Source organism: Lactuca saligna, chromosome 5 (assembly GCF_052625555.1).
Source record: "Lactuca saligna cultivar CGN05327 chromosome 5, ASM5262555v1, whole genome shotgun sequence".
Lineage (NCBI taxonomy): Eukaryota > Viridiplantae > Streptophyta > Magnoliopsida > Asterales > Asteraceae > Lactuca > Lactuca saligna.
The window spans coordinates 259055023-259076931 of NC_136421.1; the positions used below are offsets into that span (position 1 = coordinate 259055023).

At 38.1% G+C, this 21909-nt stretch overlaps 1 protein-coding gene and 1 non-coding gene across 2 annotated transcripts; one reads left to right on the plus strand and one right to left on the minus strand.

The window, feature by feature from the left end:
- Window positions 1-19139: 19139 nt before the first annotated feature.
- On the minus strand, window positions 19140-19676 carry LOC145046564 (uncharacterized). Its single transcript, XM_078994848.1, has one exon. It carries the CDS (start codon window positions 19674-19676, stop codon window positions 19140-19142), a length of 537 nt encoding a protein of 178 aa, XP_078850974.1.
- Window positions 19677-20601: 925 nt separating this feature from the next.
- On the plus strand, window positions 20602-20708 carry LOC144999161 (small nucleolar RNA R71). Its single transcript, XR_013660683.1, has one exon. It is a non-coding gene; the product is annotated as a small nucleolar RNA R71 (small nucleolar RNA).
- Window positions 20709-21909: the final 1201 nt, after the last annotated feature.

The following is a 21909-nucleotide window of genomic DNA, read 5'->3' on the forward strand; positions in this document are numbered from 1 at the left end:
AGGAAAAAAAACACATCGAATGGGAAAGGTTGAGAATTTAGTAAGACTTGTCGGTTGGCACCTTTGAGTGTACAATCGTAGCCTGTAGTTATAACCAGAGTTTCCTGGAGGGAAAGCAAGAGTTTGTGTATAGATCTATACGGGGTGACTCCCCACAACTGAGTTGTTCGCTACAGTTAGACTCGGCCAGTCTAGGGTGACAAAATCTTGAGCAATATCGTCGTTTGGAAAATGCCAAGCCGGGAGACTTAGTCATTATCATGTATGGTTATAACGGCTAATGTAGGGACTCAACACCACTTAAACACATGGAAGATTAATTCTTTAACTGTGTCAACACGAAAAACACTTAATCAACAAGTCAAGAACCTAGACATTAAGGCTGGAAAAAAAGGATTTTTTTTGGGAAAAATAGTCATATACAATTATCACTTATTTACGATACAATACACTCATATACGTTACAACTATAAATTTCACACATGCATTTATACTTGATTTACACATCATTTTCAGACAATTTACAGAAAATATCGGATTTTCTGCGTTTTTACGAAAGATACAAGATTTTTATTCAACTATACTTATGAACTCACCAACATTATAGATTTTGGCGTTTTCAAAATAACTTGTATTCTTCGGTAATCGTTAAGCTGGAAGAATTGAAAATGTGTTTGGTTTGTTTATGTAATATCACTTGTCGTACTTTTAACAATTTGAACTTATGTAATTTAACAATGTACTTGATGTAACACTATTGGTTGTATTATGTAACGTTGGTGATGAAAGTGTTATGTTTCATGTGTATTCATTGTGATGATTATTCAATTGTTAGTCGCATGAGCCCTCGGAAAAATATGTCGTCTGGGTCGGGGGTGTGACAAAACTCATGGGAGGCACTAGGGTTTTGAGGTGTATGCTCTGGATAGTGGAAGCTAATAATGAGGCTGGTGGAATAAGAATGGGATGCTTAAATAGGGCACTAAGTCCAAATTTAGGGTTTTCCACACCCCAAACTAACTCGTCGAGTAGGTCACTTAACCCACGACCCAATTCAGTCCTTTACTCGTCGAGTCAACCCACCTACTCGACGAGTCGTCTACTGGTTTTGAGGTCTTTCGTTTCCTTTCTAGGTCTTCTGAATCCGAGATGTTACAACTGTCCCCCACTTAAACCAGACTTTGTCCTTGAAGTCCGCCACATCTACTACTTTGTAACCTCTCATTGCATACCTATACGATACGTACTTCGCTTGCTCGTCCAATCCTCGGAGGGCCGCTTCCTTTGGCCTTCTGTCCAGTCACTCGGCCAAACTAATCATCAAAGATAACAATCTAGAGAGCACTCTAATCACCAATAATCCTGAGAACACAACCCTTACTTGACTGACAATCCTTTAGATACTCCCCGAGTACTTATATCGGACATCCTATGGGTTCACCCCTTTCCCTGCGCATTCTATGGCCTTCCTAAGGCTACTCTTCCAAAAAAACAACCTTTCCTTTCTCTATGAAGGACATATCGTTCGCTGAATCTAGATTTCCAGTCACTCTCAATGCTGGCCTATTTGCTAATACCCACTGAATCCTCTTGCCTTATGAATCCCGACACTGAAAACCCCTCCCAATGAATGGATCAGATAATCCTTCAAGTAAAAGACCCATCCTTGCAACGTTTAGACTCCGACGAGAGCTGCGCAACAGACTCAAACCTTTCACTCTGAGATTATTTAACCCTCTCGGGAGTGGCATAGCACCTCTAGGTCAACTAACTGGTCCTCGCATAAAAATTTTCTTATCACTGCGTCTTTCCGAAGATCATGCTGCCTCTCATCCACCTTCCGGATGATCCGGGGCCACCATGGTTCCAACTAAACTACCATCCTCTGGGTTACCGGACTCCCACCGGTTTCTAAACCCCAATCGAACTCTCAGTCACTCCCAACGACTTCCTAAGACACTTCAGCTATCTAAAACTGCTCTATCTATCTTCCATAGGAACGGAACCTCCCAGGTCCTAACTTATCTGTCCGCTATCTGAAATACCGGATTTCATCCGGTTACTAAACCACTGATCACTCTCTCAGTTGCTCCCAGCAACTCCCACATAAGACTTTAGCTACTAAAACTATTTTATCCACACTTCCACTCATGGCTCTATAGATCCTAGAATCCCCGATCCTGTATCTTGACCCTAAGGTCTCTACCAGGTCCCACTTGTGTTGCTATAATCACATGGGCCTCGCTCACAGGTCTCACCCAAACTATATCTCAGAGTGGCATACCTCACAGGTCTCACCTTTCTAGGGCTATGCAGGACCAACTTCATCCTGAAACTCAAAAAGCTATCCTTCCTCGATCTCTATCCGGCTAACTAGGAGATACGGGCCCTCGCCCCCACTCCTCTAGCTAAACTACTAATGAATGCTATGGATATCCCGTAGTCTTACAACACCTTCCCACACCATCTAAATGCTGGCTATGAGCCTGAAAATATCCAACAACGAGCGCTCCACAGTCTAACATCCTGATTAACTCGTGTGTTACCGAGAAAAGCATCAACCTGGTTTCCCAAACCAGTCCTCTACTAGTGTGAATACATGAACTCCATGTCAGGATGTTTCTCAAACTCCCGACTTCCCCATTGCTCTACCCAAATGGCTACCTCTGTTTCTTCCCTTCTCAGCAAGGGTGCGAATGCATCCAAGTTGTGATCCTTCCTCAGCTCCTGACTACTGGGATCGCACTCCCCCACTTCGATTCAACTAAATCCCTACAGCTCCTAGCTTGGAATGGATTCCAAATCCTTTTCTCCATCTAATGATTTATCTGTCGACAACCAACGCTCACCACTACTAGTGCTCCAAAACTAACCTATACCGAATCTGAACCACTCTTGAAGACTAACAGAATACTTCCCCAGCCCCACTCACACTTGCTACAATGACTGCATCTTGAGATCCTACTCTAAATGGAAACATCTTCGAACTACTATTCTCACGTCATGGCATGCAGATGGCATATAACTTAATCATGATCAGGAAACATAATATTCTGAAATACACCTACTAACATTAATGCAGTACCATAACAATAAAATCATAAACAGAATCTGAATTGAAATACATACCAACGATCTATTTTGGCTCGATCTTGACTTCCTACAGGACCATGGGCGTTGAAACATGGACCCCCTCTCTCTACTAAAGTATCTGTGATGAAATCTAAACTGCCTTAAACACTACACGGGGGCAACTTGCCCTGATATGACCGGGATGATGATAATGATGGCACAACTCTACCTCGAATGTGCATTCCCGACGATTATGACCCTTCCACCCGCACCTACCGCACTTAGATCTGACACGAACATTCTCATGTGTCCCTTCATCCCTTACAAACCCTCCACGACCACTCTGATCTCTTACGTCAGCTATGGCAGTGTCTGACTACTCCACTAGTTGAGTCTGACTAGAAGTCCGCTTCCGCTTTCCTAACTACACATCTAACCAAATCTCTTGCTCTCGAGTTACTCCGACTACCCCCGTCAACCGTTTGAATAGTAGTTGTCTGACCCTGAAACCTGGTAGTTACCCTATTAGTAACACGCTCAATAATTTCGGGTAAGTCCTCGTGTACAAGTCGCGAAACCTCCACATCGATCCAATCATGTAGTGAACCCTCCTGGAGACATGGTGTGTAACCCACCTCCGATTCCTGATGATAAGAGATAATAACGGGACCCTCCCTATCGAGGGATCCTAAATATCTACAAATATTGAGCCCCAGAGGAGCCCATAAATTCCCCGTAGCAATCTCGGCCCGAAAGGCCTCGAGGCAGCTATCCAACAGCTCTAAAATCCCCTCCTTGACTGAACCGAAGATCAGAGGAGTCTGATCCAATATACTGCGTGTAATCTCTGCTGAAATAAACTCTCTCATCTGCTCCTCGAGCTGCGCGACTCCTAATCCCCATCCTGATCCCTCACTATCACCTGAACTGCTCATTGGCCTACCCCGTAGCATCACCATACTGCATGAGTTATAGTATAACTATCATCAAAATACTCATCACTACTGAGGGATCACACACTCACTACAAGTTCCATGGTTTTATCTTAGCCCTTCTCGACTCGAGTACAGATCCTCTGCTTTCAGTAGTACGGGCCCATACTGCCTTCCACATCTATCTGTACTTTCCCTGAGAATTACCTCGACTCCACCAAGTCCCTTTCACTACTAATATTGTTCCTAACACTACTCTCATCCTAGGCTTGCCCTAGGGTACCCTCCAACTCACTCTCTGCCATCGGTTGCATGTGAAGTCCATGTCTTCTTCCCCTAACTAGCTCGCGAATACTATTATATGTTACTCAGACTAGATAAATCTTCGAATAAGAGATCCTACTCTACAACGGTTGGACTCAAACAAGAGCTGCGAAATAGAGCTAGACTTAACCTTCTGAAATTATTTAGTTCTTGCAATATGTAATTTAACATATTCGTTTACTAATTAGTGAAAGACAACTAGAACTCCTAAAAGCACAAAGCAAGCAACATTCAGGCATTGAGTACACATAATCAAGCATATACTAATAAGGCCATCATCCTGACTACTCTATACTAGCATGTAGTTCTCACAAAGCTGAATCACATATGACAGGCATATAAGGCATCCTTCCTAGATCCTTAGTCCTAATCTAGCATGCTGTTCTAATAAAGCTGATAATCATAACATTGCATAAACTTGTTCGAGGTGTATGCTTTGGATAGTGGAGGTTGATAATGAGGCTAGTGGAATAAGAATGAGATGCTTAAATAGGGCACCAAGTCCGAATTTAGGGTTTCCCAAACCCAGACCAACTCGTCGAGTCAGTCCTTTGACTCGTCAAGTAGGTCACTTAACCTGCAACCCAATTGACGTCCTTACTCGTTGAGTCAACCCACCTACTCGATAATTTGTCTTTTGGTTTTGAGTTCTTTCCTTTCCTTTCTAGGTCTTTTGAATCCAAGGTGTTACAACTACAACTTAACAACATCCAACATAGCATGATACATATCCAACATATCATTATGGCATAGCAACACCATATATATCAGGATACACATCTAACAGATCACTATAACACTGCAACATACAACAACCAAAATAAATAATCCAATAAGCCGACCTTGGTGCCTTCGACCCGTAAGTATAGTGAGGAAAACTCACTTCTCAATCTAAATATAGTCTGAATGAATCTTTGCTCCGACAACCAGCTCTATTCAACTCCTAATAATCGAAACATTTCCTGATTAATAACAATTTCCCAAAAAATACCCTTTGTTAAAGGTCAAAGGTCAAGTCAACACCCAACTGAGTCAACTCAACCGAGTATGCTAGGCGTACTCCTTTATACGCGGGCGTACTCGCTGGTTGACCATGCAACGAGGCTCTGACCGCATAGCACAACGTACCACTTAGTATGCCCAACTTACATACTTGGTCAGCTCTTTTCTCATTAAGAGCTTAATACGTCCAACCCTTACGTCTAAAGTCAGATCTAAGCCCAAAATAACGTCATTGTCCATAAAGTTTCCAACTTTATGGTCTTGCATGGCCAAAAAGAGGTTAATACTAAAGACATTATCTACTTAACCCACTAAGACCTCTTGACACATGCATGGAAGGGAATAAATGATCAAATCCACATTTTCATGCCTCTAAGCACCTCAAAATGTCTGAAAGGATGACTTGAATAGATTGAAGTAGCTCATACTCAAAATACCCAACTATTGGGACCAAAAGGGAACAAATTCAAGGCTAACTTAGATCTTTTCTTATCTTTCATCAAGTTCAAAGCTTGTTACCTCAAGGTGATGACAAATGATGATCAGATTCTAGATCCAAAGAGTCATACTCCTCCAAGATGATATTCTCTCCTTCCTCTTTCCTTCAAGGTGACCAAAACACACACTCAAAGCTCAATATGTCTAAAAAATAAATTACGGTTTGCTTAGGGACGATAAGCTAAAGGTTGATGAAAGAAGGTGAGTTGGGAGACTTAAGGATGTTTAAATAAGGTCCAAAGCATAAAAATTAGCGTTTGTGGCTCACCCACGTATGCCCCGCGTACTCTAGGAGTATGCCCCGCGTACGTAAGTCCACCCCATTAATTAATACACTGTCACTATGGGCGATTTTGCAAACTTTCTCATGCAAAAAGGCCAAAATGCAATATTTCTTCATACTAGGGTTAAAATTAAAAATACCTCATCATTAGGATGTTACACGCGAGATGAAGTGTTAGATGGGCATAGTATTGGAGGTACCTTTAAGACTATGAATCTTTGTATTGTGGGTTGGAAAGATGAGGGTTGAGGCTTCACTACCTCCTTGAACCCAATCATTTCTTTCTCTCATGTGCACCACCAAGATGTATCATGTTAGTACTTGTACATTAAGAATGGGTTGGAAGAGATGAATTATCTATGTTGAGGGCTACAACGGATAAAAGTGGAAGGATGAAGAAAAGTTTATGTAACACTTAGATCACAAGTGGGATGGAAGGGTTAAAAGAGATGGACTCCCTTTAGCCTAATGATTGCTAAATAGACCTAAAACGAATTTGCAAAGTTCAAACCTTAAAACTATGAAGACGAAAAACAAGAGAGGGAATTGAGAGAGTTTTGTGTCTATGTGTGTGTGTCTTGAACATTTGTGTTATATATGAGATCTCACAGTTTCTTCAACATTATATATCTTTGGGGAGGACCCATGGCAACCCATAGGCAACAAAGATCCGGGTGTTGCTTAAGGAATGCTGAAACGTGAGTGTCATCCTTCCATTTTCCATGTTGACACCTTTCACTCTTCAACTTTACCTCTATGATAATCAACTATTTTTCAACCTAATCCAGCAAAAACCTAAAACTTCATTAGTCCAATAAGCGCTTTTAGTCAAACATAGTCGAACAATTCCGTAAAAGTAACACATTTGAAAGTCAATGGACTTATAAATCATTAAACTTAAAATAATCACACCCACTCACATAATTTATAATATATATATATATATATATATATATATATATATATATATATATATATATATATATATATATTTGAACACAACCATTAATCTACTAACATTATGAAAAACTTATATTTTTTTGTATGCATAAAAACTCTTATATTTACAGTTATCTTTTACACTAGCCCCAATATCCATTTTTTAAGAAATTACAAATTATTTGTGACATGACATTTATCATTTTTATTTTTAGTTTAACATGAAAAAAAATAAGTGACGTGACCTCTTGTCCAAGGTAAAATGTAAGAAAAAAATCTTTTACTCAAGCAAAAATAAGTGACTTCACTTATTTTTTTTCATCTCAACCTAAAAACAAAATAAAATTAAAAAAAGGTTAAATGTCATGCCATAAAATAACCGGTAACTTCTTAAAAAATGAATATTTGGATAAATCTAAAAGGTAAATGACAATATATGAGTTTTTCTGCATATAAATAAAATATAAGAGTTTTTATAAATATAAGTGTTTATGCATATAAACAACCAGTTGAGTTTTTCTACATTTTTTGCAAAATTGATTGTAAAAATATATGTATTTTAAATACCCTTCCTCAATCTTTGTAACGTACTGACTTTTACCATAATTTTTTTATTTTTACTATAGAAAACCCTCAAGTATCATAAAAATCAAATCAAGAAAAATCTCAGGTATATCAACACAATCATCCCAAATCAAAGTCTCAAAATGTGGAAATTATAAAATCTGCAAGTCGGAGAGTACAGTTAAGCCTTCACATTTCCATGATCATCTGCCATACATGGAACATATTTAATCCACAACTATAAGCACAAAACTTTGTAAGTTGCCAAAATATTACATATAGCTCAGTGTAACCAGTCGATCCTTCAAAGTGTGTACTTTTCCATCCATGTCAGTCTTCTTCTTGAAGACTTATTTGTACCCAACTATCTTACGACCAAGTACATTGTCAACCTAATTCCAAACATGGTTTTCATACATGGACTTGATCTCGTTGTCCATTTCCAGTTACCATTTGGCTGCCTCAGTGCCTGCAATTTCTTCCTTGTAGTTAGTCAATTCATCCAAATTTACTAGTGTATTATCACTGATAAATGTATCACATTCTACAGTAATATAGAAACCATATAACTCAGGTTGCATTCTAACTTTAGTGGATCTCCTAGGAGGTAAAGATTTGTCATCTAGCTCAACTGGAATCTCTTCCTCAGGTTGAACCCTAGTGTCTTCATAGGTTCCTTCATAGTTTGATTCCTGAATCTCTTCAAGATCAATTGTACTCCCACTATCCTCTTTTCATATGATCTCTCTCTCTCTCTCTCTCTCTCTCTCTCTCTTTTTTCTCTCTCTGTCCCTCTCTCTCTCTCTCTCTCTCGTGCACGCATGCACATAAAAGACTCCCCTTTGTGAGATAAAGACCACGTTCTTAGTAGGTTTGTAGAACAAGTATCCAAAGGACTTTTTTGTATAGATGATGAAAATACATCTCTCACTTTGAGGTTCAAGCTTTTTGTGAGTCTCTCGTCTAAAGAAAGCTTCACAACCCCAAACATTGATATGTGCTAATGAGGGAACCTTCCCTATCCACTTATCGTGAGGTGTTTTGACAACCTTCTTAGTTGGGGCAAGATTAAGAATGTGGGCAGAAGTCTCAAAGGCATACCCCAGAATGAAATCGGAAGAGAAGCGCGATTCATCATGGAACGAACCATGTCCAAAGTGGTTTAATTGCGCCTCTCGTCCACACCATTAAGTTGTGTTGTCCTCAAAGGTGTTAATTGTGAAAGTATTCCACATTCCTTGAGGTAGTCAGGGAACCCAACACTAAAATAATCACCACCTATATTGGATCTAAGCATCTTTATCTTCCTACCTAATTATTTCTCGAATTCTTGTTTAAAATCTTTAAACTTTTAAGATGTTTCTACTTTTATGCTTGATTAAGTAGTGTAACAACTGTGTTTCTAGGCTAAGCATTAATGATGATGTAATAGTCTAGGTCAACACCTGTAACTTGTTTTGAAGTAATAAAAATGAATTTATGTGCTTTATACTTAATTATGATGATATAATAAATTAAGGATAGAATAAGCATCAAAAATAAAATGTTAGATAAACCCGATATCTATGAAGAAATTTATAGTGGTCGTAACAAGGATTCTGGAGATATAAAGAACGCCGAAATCCGAGTTATAACAAAGAAGTTATGACCTATTGAAGCTTCGCAACAAAACTAGCACGACACCAGGAATCGTAATAAGTGAGTTTATGTTAGATTACTTTTTAGCCTTAGGGCTCTAAATGAAAGTTGTGTAGTATCTCTCTACCTTCACATAGATATAAAGAACATCAAAAATGGAGCTCGTATGCAAAAGTTACGACCTTACGAAGATACAACTGTCTGAGAGCGTGACACGTTTCAGAAAACTCTAATCTGTCTCGACTCACGACGCGAGCATCAATTTTGACGATGTGAAGAGTCAAAACGCCACATTTCAAAGCTAGAAGATAAATGGCAAGTCTACGGGATGATAAGTCAAAGCTTACGGCATGAGCAATGGATTTCTCACGATGTGAGTAGTCAAACAGACACTGTGCAAGCCTAGAACGCAGATGGTGAAGCTACGAGGTGATCAGCCATGGCTATAAATATAAGGTGATCAACAATGATTTCACACGATGTGGGAGTCCAAAATTTGGACTATAAATATAAGGTTTGCCTTCTTTGTTCTGGTTACAAAAACGCATCTTTCTCTTTCTCGTTTGTTTATGTCATTCCGCATCCCGAGCCCGACGATCACCAACCGCTGACCATTTCTAGTTATATTCTATCCAGTCATGCTACTAACGTGAATGTAGTCACTTTTATCTTACACATAGATATGAAATATTTTATATAAAATATGTGTTATGTGTGTGTGTGTGTGTATATATATATATATATATATATATATATATATATATATATATATATATATATGTTTGTTTATTTGAGATGGATGTTGAATGAATGTTTTATTTAGGTTTAGAATGATTTAAACTGTATATGCATTTTTATCTATAAATATGTTGGGTAAAACATGGGTAGATGAAATAGTTGATGTGTAATGAAATAAAATGATGATAGGCCTAGAAGTTGTCGATGTTCCAGTCATCTATCGGAGTATAGATGATGACCACAAACTTTTGTAGACAGTCTAATGGAACGTTAGAAGGCTCATAACCTGTAGGTGTTTGTGAACGATATGTTCACTGGTCTACTCCATCCCACTCTTGATTGCCTTACGGACATATATGACTGAGGAATCCCCTTAGCAGTATTGTTGATCCCAATGATGATCCTTAGGCTAGGTCCCTTATGATACATGTTTAGGGACGTTAAGTGAGGATAATGGAAACGTGTAATCAGGGTTATTGTTGGTTGATGAAATTAATATATTTATTTATTGTGGGTTGAAAACTCTATGTCCTCACCAGGCTCCCAAGCCTGACCTAATCAACTTTCTGTATTACAGGTAGTGGAACAAGAGCATAGTTGGATGATAACGAGAGATTTTGGATTGTAGGTCATTATATGTAAATACATGTTGTAAGGTCTATATTGTACTATTTATGCTTTTGGTCTGGATCGATGTTGACATCCCAAGTTTGTAATGAAATGAAAATACATTTCTTTAAGAAATGTTTTGATAAAATTTTCTCATATTTTGTTTTGGGAACAGATTCCGCATCACTTTTATTTGAAAGATTACTCTAATTTTATTATAAAAGCATAAACGGAATCGCTCTTTTCTAGCCGTGAAAATGGGGATGTCACAAGTAGATATAACCATATCGGTTATAATTATTAGTAAAAATCATATAAAATCGATTAGCATCCCTTGTGGGATCTAAAGGCCCCCCACACATCTGTGTGTATGAGATCCAAAAAACCATCACCTCTTTCACAAGAGACAGTGAAAGGTAATTTTGTCATCTTTCCCAGAAGACAAGATTGGCATTCATCATCTGACCTTAGGTCAAATGATCCCAACACTACATCCTTTTGGAGTTGGGTGATGCATTTCTTATTAATGTGTCCAAGACGACAATGCCACAAGCATGCTTTGTCCATACCATTAGACAAATCAATATGAAATACACTATTACCTAAATTGTCTACACACATCATAGTTTCATACACACCATAACAAGGTAAAGATTCAAAATAAAAAATACAATTTTTATTAGAAAAAATAGAACCATTCTCATCAGTAAAAGAGTATCTAAAACCTTGTCTAAACAACGCATGAAAGAAAATAATGTTCCATGTCATTTATGACGAGTAGTAACAGTTCAATAAATCTAAACTAACTCCATCACTAAGCACAAGACTAGAAACTCCAATCTTGGTGATAAGTGAAGATCGTCTATTCCCCATGATCAAGTTTATTCTTCCGTGCTCCACATCCTCACTTCTTCTTATCCCCTGAAATCAAAACAAATCTGAATCCAAATCTTGTATGAAGGACCCAAGAACGAGAAAATGATGAGTTATTAGATAAGATCGTGTATATACATTCAGAATCCGGCTTCACCTTGCTGTCTTTGATGTCTTGAAGATACTTTGGGCAACTTCGTTTCTAATGCCCTTTGTCGTTGCAGTAAAAGCAAGTGGCCTCTTTTGGATTAGAGCAGAAGAAGCATCAGAACTAGATTTTCCTTTAGGTACTTTTCTTCATGACCCATCTTGAGACTTTCCCTTCCAGTTTTGTTTAGGAAGACCTTTCCTCTTTTTCCCTTTCCCTTGACCAATGGCCAGAACGGGAGCACTAGCAAGAGTAGAGGAAACACTTTTTCCCTTCATTCATGCTTCAACTGTTCGCATGAGGTTGTGCAATTAAGAGAAGTAGTTTCATTGTTGTTCAAATGATAAGTCAAGATGAATTGAACATAACAACTTGGCAAGGAGTTCAATACTATGTTGATTGCCAACTGTTCATCAAAATTCACATTAACCTTGACAAGCATGTCCACGTATCATTGCATTCTCTGAACGTGACTGCTAACAAATTCTCCCTCTTTTATCTTGCTAGCTATGAGGGACTTTACCACCTCGTAATTTTCCTAACGAGCTCGCTTATGATACTTTTTCATAGGGTACTTGTTCACCTCTACGACCAGTACTCATCATAGTATCTCTATAGATCAGGAATCATTGTGGCCATGGCGATGCAAACAAATTTTGTTGCATAACTGTAGTGCTTTTTGTAGGTGACCATTTCTTTAGGTGGCCTTTTGCTCGTCGATCTCATCTAATGGTCTTTCAAGGACATACACCTTGTCCTTGAAACGAAGGGCTATTTTTACGTTACACATCTAGCCATTGTAGTTAATGCCATCCGATTTCACATTGGAGTAGATGTTGAACAAGGAAAAGTTATGGGAGGAGGAGGAGGAGGAACCAAAAGTATCATTTGGAGTAGATATCTGTAAAACAAAGATAGTTTTAGTCAGATAAGAATAATCCTCATTGTAACACCCAAAATGTGATATCAAGGCTAGGATCCAACTAAATAATTCACAACTTAGAAAAGGGATGTCATAATCTAATTGTAATTTATATAAAGGAAGGTAAATGAAGATATACCAATTCCACCATCGAAAAAGAAAATTTGAGGGAAATTAAGTTAATGGAAATTCCTAGATCTTTTGAGATTCATTGAAACTATTCAATGGCATGTTTAATCTCATATTATGCTCTTCCATTTGTGACTGGTATACCGAGGATCACAAACAAGATGTTAATAACCATGCAAATTAGCTTGAAACTCTTGATGTCATTTACCATCTCGTTTTAATGTGCCAGTTAACCACACATACTACATTAATCAATGAGAGTTTGGAGATGCCCATTATTACTCTTTATAGTCACTATTAGTGTTTCGATTAACGACATGCGCTCCACCAACTACTATAAAGTATAATGTGTAATTTCAAGGTTTAAACCTACTTTTAATTTTAAACCTACTTTTAATTATAAAATAAACACACAAAGGCAGTGGACCTATCAATTGTGGTAAAGCTAAATAAGTAGGGTATCGAACATAGGGAACAGTGAATTAAAACTAAAAACTAATTTTATCTAAATTTAAATAATAAAGAGGGGGGTTTTCTCTAGTTTTACAAGACTAGAAACTTACTAACTATTACTTAAACTAAAAACTAGAAAAGCAAAGATTCAACTAAATTGAATGACGAAGAGGACTTCTGTTTAGTTCAAATCAATTGATCCTATGGTTGATATTATGATAATAGTGCAATGGATTAATTCTTTTATTGGCTACCGATTCAAGTAATTAGATTCACGTTCGTTGCACTAATTCTTAGAGAACAAACTAACTCAAATAGTGGCCAGTTGTCTAATTTAATTTGATTCACTAGGTTATTTATTCGGGTTAATTTATACTTGTAATAGCTAACTAATTTGGTCCTTTTGTTAACCTCTTGTTGATGGTCATCACACAAGCTCACACATGAATTTACCTATTTTTCTATTAATTCTAGTTTCACAGTCGCTAATCCTAGTCATATAATAAAGTGGTTACATAAATTATATGAGGTAGCAATTAAGAGATGTTCATGCGACTTAATTATCTTCCTATTAACAGAAAAGTAGTTATCATTTACACATAAGGTTCATTAACAAGCTAGAATCAACAAAATCACCAATATTAAATCAATTCAATCATATATAATCAATCCATAGTATCAATTTTGTCTCCCCAAACAGAAGTTTAAAGGTTTTAGCTCATGATTGAGGTGATTAACAGCATAAAAACAAAATCTAAAAGTCTAAACATAATGAAGAACAATAGATTAGAGTAAGAATGATGTAGATTTGCCTAAAATCTTCTTCGGGATTGGTTTTAGGGTATCTTCGTTCTCCAGCTCTCTCCTGACTCTGATTCGTAGCTTGCTTCTCCCCAAGGGTTCCAAATTTTTTTTTATGTCGATCTGGAAAGCTGTATATATAGATTCGAACCGACTCACCGAGTCTATGACCGACTCGCCGAGTCCATCGCTTAATTCTCGTGCGCGGTAAGTCTTAGAGTCCTTATCTTCTCGATTCTTCGATGCGACTCGCCGAGTAGTCGACCCTACTCGCCGAGTACCTTATATTTTTAGAAATTTTCTTCTTTGTTCAACTCCCGAGCTCTCAACTGCTTCACCTGCTTCCTTTGGCTCCCAAGCTTTGCTTTTGGACTGAAAACACAATTTAAACACTTTTAAGTATCCTTTGTCCATGATATGCAATAAATTAGCTAATAAATGATATAAATCTATACTTAATATAAGACTAAGTATGAAAATATCAAAATACCCCACACTTGACTTTTGCTTGCCCCTAAGCAAAACTGAATTTTAACACATTAGAATCACATAAGGCAACTCTAATCGAACCCAGCCATTATACCAAGATCGCAACTCATGCATTTGTGTCTAAAATTTTCCTAATAACCCCCATACTCCAAATACTCACAATCCTCATAAACATTCACCCACTTTTTCTAAACAATGCTCATTTTATGCATCCCTCCGAATCCATCCTCAGAAAACCTCTTAACCTCAAGGTATTTTTGGTTGAGCAACCCAAGCATACATAATCTAGAAAATTACAATTTCTGATACCACACATTGGAGTTCTTTGGAATTCTTCATTTCTTTGACATTTGATCTTTAATTTCTTTGAATTCACCACCTTGTTGTCTGATTTTTTGGTATCTTCAACTTTTTGTATTTCTTCAGAATTTTCGATCTTTTAATTTCACATTAAACTTTGATGCTTCAAAAATTCTTCAAACTTTTCTTGTAATTCTCTATCCTTTTTTTACATGTAATCACTTTTTTTTCCCTTTTTTTTTTCACTCAAAACCTACATGCTTAAGCAGGGGCGCTCAACTTCAACCTTTATTGGTTAGCGATAATAATTTTCCTAGATACATTTCTGGTACACGATGCTAAACATATTGCATCCTTCAAACTAAGCGAAGTCATGTTTTTGTCCCATGATTTCACTCGGATAAGGAAGCCACAAATGCACTAGAACGTATATAGGCTCAACTAAACATTTGGGTCTTCATGCAATCATCAACACAATTCTAACACGAAATCCTAATTACTTTTTACAAAAAATTTCTAAATTAAGTCCTAAGTAACATTTTTGGTATTTTTTTTAAATTGACCTAAATTAGGACATTAAAATTCTAAATTTACTAAAATGAAATCAACCCCCTACCCCACACTAAATTTATGCAATGTCCTCATTGCATGCATTACGCATGAAAATAAAAACATGAAATATAGAGAGAATTGGAACAAACTCCCATGGAGTAGCAGCCGATAGGTTGATCATCTTCTATTAAGCTCCAACATTGAATGACTTTAGACATGGGAACAGCTCATCCATGTCTCGGGCTTCAAATCACATGTGGGTAGCTTCAAATGTGCAGGAAAAATACTATAAAATCTTCAGAAATTGATTGCAAAGAATAAATGGTCAAGTAGTGTAGTCATCAGCACCAAGTCAGCAACCCTTGTAGTGGATAAATGTAGGACTCGTCGAGTCATATAACGACTCGTCGAGTAATAACGCGAAATTGTTGAAATCGTGAAAATGAACTGCGACTTGTCGAGTAGGTTGTATGCACTCAGCGAGTCAACGCTGGGTAAACAAAATTAACTCTATCCAGAATCCAGCTTCTAGTGGGCTTCAAAACCTCCCATAACTTCAGTAAACATTCACTCATAAACCCTCTCGGACCGACTCGACACTCAAACTCAATACGTCGATCTTTCTTGACTCGTTTGCATGTTTTTCTCACATACTCTAGACTCCTTATGCAAACATTTCCTAAACCAAATTTTGAAATAAGCCAAGGCAAATAGAACATTAAGCACAAAAGTGTTTAAGACCTAATTAAGAATTTAAAACACACCAAACAAAATAAAAAAAACAAATAAAAATTGTTCCATAAGACATAAAAAAACTAATCATCTTCTTCCTCATCATGGCCATGCACAACCCCGCTCCCAACAGATCCACTCCGCCTTGCGTTAATAACCTCGTCCCAAGAATGAATGTAGGGGAAGTTACCCCCATCAATGTGTGGAATATGGAAATGGTCAAAAAGTCGCGCGTGGGATTCGTTGCTAAAATTAATACCCCTCGCCATTTGATCTTGGAGCCTCCTCATCTCTACATTGTACCAATCCATTGGTACTTCGTCATTGTCCATCGGAATCACCAGCGGATCCTCCTCCACTTCCCGCTCACGTCTTGATCGAACCCTCCATCTCGGTGCCTTGGGCCCGATCACCAGATCGTCATGTGGGATAACATAATGACCTCCTCCATAATCTTCAATAATGCGTGCCCTGCAAAAAAGAATAGGATTAAAGGGAGATGTCGGAATCTCCGTCAGCAAGCTCCAAGCACTGCTAGTCATTAACCCGTAAGAGTGGGCTAAACGTGTCACAAACATGCCACCATTAATTTTTGAAGTTTTGCGGTCCTTGACCTCTCCCTCCGCCAAGTATGAAGCGATGCACCATGGAATATTGTAAAAAGTATCGGGTGTAATGATGCTCCAAAGAAAGAAAACATCAAGGTTAGAAACCTTGTCATCATCTTTCCTTTGGTTAATGGTGTTCGAAATAAGTCGGTGAATAAGGCGGTGTGTAGGTGATCGTATGCTCCCTTCCTGAGCCGACTTTGGAATGTAAACTTTATTAGCAATGGTACTCCACCAACTTGAACTTGTTATCCCATCCGGAAATGCTTTATGGAAATGCTCCAGAAATGTACGAAATGCATCTGTGTTAACCACATGTTGGCCATATATCCCCAATCTCCAAGCTAGTTCGACCATAGAACAATGACGAAGCTCTCCCCCAAGACAAAAAGTAACACTTCTGGGGTTGTAATAATCATCCACACCCTGGAAATGTATTGTGGAAAAGAACTGCAAGCACAACTCATGATAGATCGGTTCTCTAATACGAAAGACACGACTCCATCCATCACATGTGCTGGACACTCCATTGTGTACAAATGTCTTGCCAATATAAGGGGCCGATTCTTCTTCATAACGAACGCTCCCCAAACATTACCAATCAATTGTATGGGGAACACATATCTCCTTTTTCTTGAGCTCTTCAAGCTTCTTCTTCCAATTATTCCTTGTTGAATTTTAGTTGATTTGTGGAAAATGTAACCAAGGAAAATCTCCTTGACTTCCTCGAGAGCTTCGTCCACATGAAAACATGGTTCTTGTAAAACAATTAACAAACAAACCAAAAGACACAGAAACACATTAAAACAAAATTTTTTCTGGGTTCCCGACTGGACTCATCGAGTCCATGAACGACTCGGTGAGTCTGATGAACTACCCGAGTCAGTCGATGGGTTCTGTAAAATTCGACCATAAAACTCAAAATTCGTTCAGGGGTTTGTCCAGGGATGTCCATAAGGTGTATTAGAGCAATAATATCCATCCAAAACAACACAATTAATCCAAAATCAAAACCCTAAAAATTCACTAAACTTCAAAAACGGGTATTCTATAAAATTGATACCTTATAACCTCTGAAAATCATGACTTTAACCGAATTATGGAAGAAATTAAGTACCTTTGGCGATGAAATTCGAGAATTTTGAAGAAAAAATGAAGAACTTGATGAGTGCTTGAGAGAGAAAGCAAGAGTGGGCGCAAGACGAGTATGGATGGAATATGATCTTAGTAGGGTTAAAAACCCTAGTTTTCCTAGATGTAAAAAAAATATAATTATTATTTTTTTCTGTAAATAACATCGACTCGTCGAGTCAAGGTCAGACTCGACAAGTACAGTCGCAAATTGAAACTCACCCGGATGCTGAATAGACTCGTCGAGTCAAGGTCAGACTCGCCGAGTCACTCGCAAACATTTCAAAAATTATAATTTTATCCATGTATTTATGAAAACAATATTTAAACCACCCCACACTCAGACCATGCGTACTCTCAAGCAGTCATGTTTGATGATTTAGAAGATGAAAACAGAAAAAGAAAATCCTAAAAACGAAAATAAAAATAAAACGAGAAAGATTAAAGAAAGCAAACTCTCATAACGGGTTGCCTCCCGCCAAGCGCTTCTTTTTAAGGAGTCATTAGCTGGACTCCTTCCCATCTACGTTTCTTCATTTTCTTGCATCAGGAATGCACGCCTAATCTTTTGCGGGTTATACTTTGTTTTATAGGCATGTGTATTCCTCTTGTATGCCCGTCTCAATTCTTGTCTCTTTTTCCTTGTGGCATATTCTTCAATTGCATGCATGTTCCTTTTCCCCATCTTCTTCTTCTTCACCCCATTCTCTTGAACCCTTTTTTGTGCTTCTCCTTCTTTAAACTTAATTACTTCATAATTGATAAAAACTTGGGCTCGAGGTTTGGTTATACGTGACTCAACGAATGGGTTATCAACATCATCTTTCTTAACTGTTGCATTCCCCTCTTCTCCAAAACTCGCCTCCTCTTCAAGTGAAATGTCTTCATCTTCTTGCATTATTGTATCGAGGCACGCTACTTGAATGTGTTGAAAGTCACCATATGCTTTAACAATTCCGCCGTCTGCTGCTCGATCTTCTAAAGAATTAGGAAAAATATTCATGTCCAAATCAGACAAGGAACTGGTGACAAGAAGGTCAAGACTATCCAAATTGATGAAATTTTCGACGGGACTCATCAAGTCTGTCAAGTCGAATCGGCGAGTCGGTATGGATTCCTCACACTCCAATATGTTTTCTGAATCAGTTTCTTCCAGCATCTTCTATATCTCCTCTAAGTCCTTTTCAACATCATTATTTCCTCCAGAAGATAGTAGAAATTTACTTGGATCTTCTTCTTGTAAGAGTGGAAGTTCTTTTTGGAGTATTTCATCATCCAAATCAATGAAGGAAATTTCTTCTTTTCTAACTTCTTCTTGCTTAATTTCTAGTATAGCTTTACACACAACTGACTCATCTCCTACCCTCAATGTTAGTGTGGACTCGCATACATCTATTAATGTCTATGTGGTATTCAAAAATGGTCTCCTCAAAATAATTGGAATTTTGGGGTCTTCTTCCATATCAAGCACTACAAAGTCCACGGGGAATACAAATTTGTCCACTTTTATGAGAAGATCTTCACAAACACCTCTTGGACGAATGATCGTCTTGTCCACCAAATGAATCTTCATATTAATAAACCTTGGCTCTGGTAACTTCAGCTTCTTGAAGAAAGAAAAAGGCATTATGTTTATACTTGCACCCGAATCGGTCAATGCTTGAGTAGCAAGTATATTTCCAAATTGGCACGGAATGGAGATGGTTCTCGGATCACCCTTCTTTTCTGGTAGTTCGCTTAATACTAAATCCACGATTTCTTCCATATCTTTGCTAGCAGCAAAGAGACCCTTAAGCAAGTTCAAATATTTGGGAGTTTGAAGCATCGTTTCAACAAATGGGATGTTGAATTGAAGCGCTTTAACATGTTCCATGAAAGCTCTGTATGCTTTGACCTTTTCATCTGGTATGGCTCGAATTGGAAATGGAAAAGGAGGCATGTAAGGCTTTAAGGAAACAAAAGATTTGTCATCAGGGCATGGACTCGTCGAGTCCATTAGAGGGACTCGACGAGTCGGGTTAGGCTTAGTTGAACTCGAATCTCCTATCTTTTCTGCTTGCACCTTAGTTGAGAACTTCTATGAAGGGGTCAGAGGAGTGAGTTTCCCCATAACTAGATGTTATAACACTCACATTCTCCATTCTTGGATTGTTCTCAGTTTTACTTGGAAGTTCACCCGGTCTTCTCTCGTTCACTTGATGTGCTAGTTGCGCAAGATGTTTTTCAATGTTAAGAATACATGCTTGCTGATTCCTAAGTATATTTCTGGTCTCATGTATTGCAACATCATGATCATTGTGTCTTTTCTCGGACGCGGTTATAAATCTTGTAAGCATCTCTTCTAAATCGATTCTTTTTTCCATAATCGGTTCTTCCTTTTGATAGAAACCCCTCTCTTTTTGCTTGTATTTTTCTTCCTTTCCTTTTTTGTATTCTTCATACGGGAGCCATTCCTTCTTTGGTTTCCGCTAATTCTCATCATATCTGTCACCACTTGAATAGAAAACTTGTGCCTTTTTGTTTCCATTCTCATCCAAATCATAGTCTTTAGTTAGGTGTGGTCCCCTACAACTCTCACATCCTACCCAGATAGCATGGATTGTTTGATCCATCTTTGTCATTCTTCTATCTAAACTGTGTAGTTTAGCCATCATTGCCGCCATGCTATCGTTGACCGTGTTCACTACCCCCTACTTACTTCATTTCGTGGGTTGTGGTATTCTCTAGAATGTTTAGAAAACTCTTAAATTAATTCTTTGATTTCCGGGGGTGGCTTCCTTGTGAGCGGCCCTTTCGAATCAAGTAACTGCCTTGTGGTGACATTGACTCCGTCATAAAAGATGGAGACTTCTTGTTAGCTATTAAGGTCATGGTGTGGGCAATTCCTTAGCAGGCTCTTGTACCTCTCCCAAGCTTCATATAGTCACTCTCCAGCTTGTTGTTCAAAGTTAGCAATGGCCTTCTTCTGCTTGACTATTTTAGAAGGTGGGCATAAGTGATCTATAAAATTTTCTTTCATCTTAGCCCATGTGGTGATTGACCCGGGAGGGAGTGACTTCAGCCAATCTTTTGCAGCACCCTTGAATGTAACTGGAAGCATGCGAAGTAGCTGGGTCTCGTGAGGTACATTTGGAACATTAAAGTAATCAACTACATCATTGACTTCATCCAAGTGCTTGTAAGCATCTTCATGGTCTTTTCCATAGAAAGGAATCTCCTTTAGTTGAGCGAGTATGTGGCCCTTTAGTTCGAAAGTAGCAGTAGCGGGAATTGCGAGTTGCACAAGTCCCGGGCCAGTATCGTCACGCATCCTCTTCTTCCATTCCCCCATGGGGATTTTATCGATGTTAGCCATGACAATGGCTAATTCTTCGTCAAAGTCGGATTCGTGCCCGAAAGTGGGATCTTCTTCTCCTTCGGTTTCGTACTCGGTGTCCTCTTTGATCGGGCCTTCTATTGCTATAAAGGTGTTAGAAGCTCCTGATTTGCTGCTCTTCTTTTTGCTGAAAACGGACTTTAGATTCTTTAGTGGCAAGTTCTTTGAAGAAACGGATTCTCCAATGGATTTTCCTTTGTTCTTCCTTAGGGCGGACTCTGGGTCTTCTCATGGAGGAACCAAAGGTGTATCAGCTCCTCGGGTCATGAAACAAATGCAAATAAAACAAAAAAAACGCGTAAAAAGAACAAAAATAAAATAAAAACTAAAACTATGAACATCGATGGACTCGCCGAGTTGTCACGAGTGCACTCGGCGAGTTCAAGGCAAAAACAGAATAATTTTCTAATTAACTTATTAAAATGGATGTTTATTAAAACCTATACTAACTACTAAATTACCTACGAATTAACTTTGTGTAAGATAAATCCGACACAAATGATCGATAAAAATAGAAATTAGTGCTAATTTAGAACCGTTCCCCGGCAACGGCACCAAAAACTTGATGTGTGTAAACTCAACTAGTTTTAAACCTACTTTTAATTATAAAATAAACACACAAAGGCAGTGGACCTATCAATTGTGGTAAAGTTAAATAAGTAGGGTATCGAACACAGGGAATAGTGAATTAAAACTAAAAACTAATTTTATCTGAATTTAAATAATAAAGAGGGGTTTTTCTCAAGTTTTACAAGACTAGAAACTTACTAACTATTACTTAAACTAAAAACTAGAA